Genomic DNA, 5,815 nt, shown 5'->3' with positions numbered 1-5,815 from the left:
TTTTTTGTCACCTCTCTTTCTCTCTAAAACTTGAGATGCTACTTTAGAACAACGGTTCCAGATAGTTAAAGTTTAGCTTTTATGCACTTCTAATTTTAACTAATACTTAGAGAGTTGGGCAGGGAATAACTCAGCGGTATAGCAGTTGCCCAGTGTAATGGTGTGAATGAAAATGCCCCTGTAGGCTCATGGGAGGGTAGCACTATTAGAAGTTGTGACCTTTGCACATCATCATGCTTCCCACCATGATAATGGACTGAACCCCTGAACAGTAAGCAAACCCCAATTAAATGTTTCTTTTATACGAGTTGCCTTGGTCATGGTGTCTCTTCACAGCAATAGAGCACTGACTAAGACACCTAGCTGGAATTTCATTCCTAGTTTCAAAATGCCAGTCATTGCAGCCTGAGTAGTTACTGTGCACTGACTGGCCTTTGCTCTAAGTCTTTTGCAAAAATTCTTGCTTGCCACTGCATCATTGTGCATTGGTATTATAGTGCCCAAAGAATTTAATAATTAGAAAGGTTACTACACGTTACTGGATACGATTTAAAGTAACTTATGCCCCACATTATTGAGCAGGAAAAATGCTTCATTAGAATTGCCAAAACAGCCAGGCAGTTGTGGTGTACACCTTTAGTCCCAGCACTGGAGACAGAGATGGGTGGGTCTTTTGAGTTTGAGACCAGCCCGGTCTACAGAACAAATTCCAGGAGAGCCAGGACTACACAGAGAGACCCAGTCTTAATAACAACAACAAAACAACATAGTATATAGTATTACACAATTATATAATATATCAAGACATAATTATATAATGACAATAACAAAACAACATGTTATATAGAATTATACAATTATATATTTTCACTAACCTGTACCTACTATAGGATATCAATAATTTAAAAAGTATTTCTTTAAAACACTCCTAATCTAGCCAACAATTTAAGATGGACTATTTGCACTTTCAACCGTATTTTAGGTGAACATGAAGTTTTAGGGAGACACACACTTTGAAAGGGAAGATGCTCATAGCACAGTAATGGGGAGTGTCAGCAGCGATTGCTGCCCTCTTGTTCTGCTCTGCCGTCTTCAGCCTTCTGTCTCTGTCCTTGTCCTCACATTCAGAAGGCCAGAGAGGGAACCACAGCATTTATCCTTCCTACATGCCAAACAAACCCTTAACTCCATTGTCAAATCTAAGACAATGGGTTTCTGCCATTTGGATTACAAACCCCTGTTCTTTCCATTGGGGCAAGTGGCTGTGTGACAGATTGACCTGAGGCGGGGTCCTGTTCTTTCTAGCTGGTGATGAGGTACTCTAGAGGTACCTGTGGAGAAGGCTGACGGTTCCTTAGAGGACATTGCTTCCCCCTCTGCCCATCCAGCCACGTGCCAGGCACCATCAGAAATACACCAATTTGTGTTCCTCCCCTAAAAAAAATTGTCAAGTCTCTAGAGCAGTGGTTCTAAACCTTCCTGATGCTGCAACCTTTTAATACAGTTCCTCATGTTGTGGTGACTCCCGACGATAACATTACTTTTGTTGCTACTTCATAACTAATTTGGCTACTGTTATGAATCGTAATGTAAATATTTTTAGGGCGAGGTTTGTCAAAGGTGGAGACCCACACTGGTTGAAAACCACTGCTCAAGAGGGTATCATGATTTCACCTCAAAATTCACCAAATTACTACAGTATAGTTTTGGCTCCACTTTGTGCCTCTATTTGTAATTTATTTCAAAATAGGTGTGGTGTGGTTTCATCACCTGAGTCATAGGCTTTAGCCACTTTCTCATGATCACACCACTTAACTTGTCATATGGAAATGGTGTCTCTGGGAGAGTAAACTGAGACATCCCATTCTGATCCCAACCTTTAGTGGCTGTTTTCAGCACTCACATTCCAGTCTCACCTGTTTGTGAATCTGAATGCTGTCGCCCTTTGACATTTGTCATAGTCTCTGTCTTCCTCCTTAACTCCCCTCTCACTGGCACAGTGGATACATACTTTGGTTATGTATTCAGGTAGCTCCTTAACTATTCCACTTGGATGTCTCCAATCATTTCATACTTAATGTACCCTAAAAACTCCCCCTCGGACTGCCACAACTACTAGCCGGAGACTCAGGCATCTTCAGTCAATCTTTCCCATCTCAGACTATTCAGGTCCCAAAGATTCTCAAAATGGTTACAAGCCATCTCCCATTTAGGTAGCAGATCTTCCTACCTCTGGGCATATACCATATATACTTTCTAACCTTATTGGACAAGACCAGTCCCTAACTTTAGCACTTGCATTGATTTGCCTCTGAGGCTCCAGGTTCACGAGCGGTTGTATTCAACCCCACAGTGTATCTCCTCTCCTTGCACACTGCCCTGTGCGAATTGCCATGGTGCCGCGTTGGGCAGGCGAGCACCAAGGCTGGCTGGTCTTGCCAACCCTAAGGATAGGTGACAATTTTCCCTCTGCTGACAAAGATGGCTCACCAATGGATCACACCCCTAGACTGGCAGGTTGCAAAGGAAAGAAAACAGCGCCATCTCGGGGTGAGGTGGCGCTCTTAGGTGCGGGCCGACGCGCCCGCCTCTTCCGTCCATGACTTGCGCAGGCGCACAGAACTCTTCCGCCACGCTGCCGCCGTCCATGGCGCCTGCGGGGCTGGGATGCTGCTGCTTGCTGTAGGTCGCTGTGCTTGGCCTCTGTTAGACTCCTGTGTGGTTCCACAATGCCTAAGAAAGCCGGTGCGACAAGCAAGGCCAGTGGCAAGCCTCGTGTTATGGAGAGGGTGGGCCACGGGGCTACACTGGCGGGGAACAGACGCAGCGCCTGGAGGGCGGAAGACTTCCCTTCGGGTCCAGGTCTGAGACTTCCTGGGTCGCACCTTAGCTCGCCCTAGGATGAGTAGGCTCCACTGCGCACCCGCTGACCACGGTCTTTGCTCCCTCACTCTGAGGGTTACACTTCCCGGCACGGCAGGCTGTGCGTTCTGCCTCCCAATAGCGGCAGATCACTTCCTTCTGTCAATGAGACTGCAGTCCCTCCCCTAATACCTTTTTGTTTTCTGTCGCTGTGATCCCAGCCCCTTGAAGTCAGGGAGTATGAATCCTTATTCCTCTTCATACCCGCTGTCCGCATACTGCCCTGGAAGTTGTTAGATGGCATCAGTCCTTGTTCTTTCTGCAATGGACTCCTCACCCACTCTTGAACTTTAGGATGCATTGGCTATAAAGATGACTAATAAATGCCCCTTCTCTTGAGAAATAGAAACTATAGAGTGTGGGAACAAGTCCTAAGCTAGCCAAGAGATCTTAAGTAGGACACATACCTACACAGAGACAGCCCCCAACCCCTCTCTGTCTCTCTATGTTGGATCGTGAAGGGATGTGGGAGGAACACGGTAGTGGCTAGTTCCTGCATGTAGGCTCAGTTTAGTGAAGGTGAGGGTAGTGACGGCTCAAAATAACTGAAGTATTTTGTTACCTGTGAAATTGTATGTCATTTTAGGGTAAAAACCAAACCAAAGAACCAGAGACAGCACCTCCTGCTGCAGGGCCTGTAGCAACTGATCCTAAAGGTTTTGTCACCATAGCCATTCATGCCAAACCCGGCTCCAGACAGAACGCTGTGACAGGTACGTCTGAGCACTGGGTGGGATTTGGATGTGGATCAGGCAACTTTTTTCATCTTATTTTTGCCTTGTTATCTAAAAGCTTATCCTGTAACTGTAAATGGTATTTTTTATGTCTGCGTTTAGAAGCTTCTCCATCTAAACATTCTATAGTCTCATATTACCTAATGCCAATTGCGTCACCTGTAAAATAGGGTAATAATGGCACTAAGTTACGATGCAGCCCATTAGGGAGGTTCATATGCTCTTAAAAGTAGTGAAATTACTACATAAATGCTAAACGCATTGACTATTGAAAGCATCTAAGATACATATCTCAAAAGGGAGGAACCTAGCCTAGCGGTCAGCTTTTCCTGATGTGAAACCTGCGACCCTGGAGCTGAAGCTGGCTCCCCACTCCCTTCCTAAAGACTCTTCCCATTCAAAGCGGGTGCCTAGTTGCCTAAATCCAAGATACTCCCTAAGACTCTAGACCTGTCTCAGTAGGGTTTTGTGAGTGTGTTCTGTAACTGTAGATACGATTTCTCTTTCTCGGAGTATATGTGTAGTCATTCAATTCAGTCCTTGTCCGTGTGCAAGAGGCTGAGCCTAGCTCGACAATTGGCAGTTGACATCCTGTCCCAGGTAGATACACACTGCTGGATGGTTCTTTACTTCGTGAGGGAAGGAAGCCTCTTACAAGGTTGGGGCTCATGCTGTTTCTTCCTAGATCTGAGCACTGAGGCCGTTGGCGTGGCCATCGCAGCACCTCCGTCCGAGGGAGAGGCAAATGCGGAGCTGTGTCGGTACCTTTCCAAGGTCTTGGACCTCAGGAAGAGTGACGTGGTTCTGGATAAGGTGGGTCTCTCCTCCTTAAATTATTGTATGTTGATCATAGTTCTTATTTTCTATAAAAGGCTTTCAGCCTTTAATCCCAGCACTCGGGAGGCAGAGGCAGGCGGATTTCTGAGTTCGAGGCCAGCCTGGTCTACAGAGTGAGTTCCAGGACAGCCAGGGCTACAGAAAAACCCTGTCTCAGAAGAGAAAAAAAAAAGTTATATGTGTCAGACTGTTTGCCTGGGTGTATATATGTACCACATGTATACCTGGTGTCCTCAGAGGCCAGAGAGGATGTCAGATCCTCTAAGACTGGAGTTACAGATGGTGAGCCACCATGTGGGTGCTGGGTCCTCTAGAAGATCAGTCAGTGCTCTCAACCATGGATCCATCGTATTTGTCTTGTAAAGCCAGGTTTTAAAAACACATTCATTTAAACGCAAAAATGTGTGATTTCAGTCTCCTCTGTCCACACTGCCTCTGTCCATTTAGAGACTGCCCACTCCTTATAGACCTTCATTATGCTCACTTACAGTATGTTTCCCATAAATTCATAACTCCCTACTGTCAGATTAATTTTGCCCACTTCCTTCAAGACATCACTATACTGAAAGACTCTAAAATGTTTGTCTTCCGCAGTTAAGGCGTTCCCCAGGTATCTCTGACCTCACAGTGCTACTGCCCACTCGGGGGTGCTGCTCATGAAGACAAGCTAGTCTGTCAGAATCTCCAGAGAATGACTTTTAAACAAGCCCCTGGGCATCTCTGTAGACATGCTGAAGTGGAGTCTGTATGTATGTAAGAGAGCAGGTCAAGTTTATGTGCATAAAGCTCTGCATATATTCTAGTGCTAGCCCCTGCAGTTCATATCTGAGTGGCATTTAAAGTCCTTGATTGGTCGGGCACTGGTGGCACACGCCTTTAATCCCAGCACTCGGGAGTCAGAGGCAGGCGGATTTCTGAGTTCGAGGCCAGCCTGGTATACAGAGTGAGTTCCAGGATAGCCAAGGCTATACAGAGAAACCCTGTCTTGAAAACCAAAAAAAAATTAAAAAAAAAAAAAAGTCCTTGATTAATAAAGTACACCTGAATCCATCTGACCAAGCCTCATTCTGCCTCCCCCAACCTGTGGCAGAGCATGTCTGACCTTGGCAGTGTTCCTCGATTACATTAGCACGAAGCACATCTCACTCTTCCCTTTGTACACACGGTCCATCTAGATAAATTCCTGCTCAAAGTCTGTTTTATAAAGGACGTGTTTCAAATTAGTCCTTTTCTGAGAATTTTTTTTAATTAGGTATTTTCCTCAATTACATTTCCAATGCTATCCAAAAAGTCCCCAATACCCCAAAAGCCCCCAGTCCCCC

The 5,815-nt window shown here is 45.5% G+C and overlaps 1 protein-coding gene across 4 annotated transcripts in view; it reads left to right on the top strand.

Annotated features, from left to right (window-relative positions):
* Positions 1–2,625: 2,625 nt before the first annotated feature.
* The window catches only part of C7H15orf40 (chromosome 7 C15orf40 homolog), a 5,865-nt gene continuing 2,675 nt past the window's right edge, over positions 2,626–5,815 (top strand). For 2 of the 4 annotated variants that reach the window (XM_029479904.1, XM_029479905.1), the window contains exons 1-3: positions 2,626–2,862; positions 3,509–3,635; positions 4,342–4,469. In XM_029479904.1, the coding sequence (XP_029335764.1) occupies positions 2,668–2,862; positions 3,509–3,635; positions 4,342–4,469 (450 nt within the window). In that variant the 5' untranslated portion in view covers positions 2,626–2,667. The remainder of the gene's footprint in view (positions 2,863–3,508; positions 3,636–4,341; positions 4,470–5,815) is intronic. The other 2 variants (XM_021168487.2, XM_029479906.1) reach the window with 2 other exon arrangements.

Source organism: Mus caroli, chromosome 7 (genome assembly GCF_900094665.2).
Source record: "Mus caroli chromosome 7, CAROLI_EIJ_v1.1, whole genome shotgun sequence".
NCBI classification, from domain to species: Eukaryota; Metazoa; Chordata; class Mammalia; order Rodentia; family Muridae; genus Mus; species Mus caroli.
This window is presented reverse-complemented; position numbering and strand designations above follow the sequence as displayed.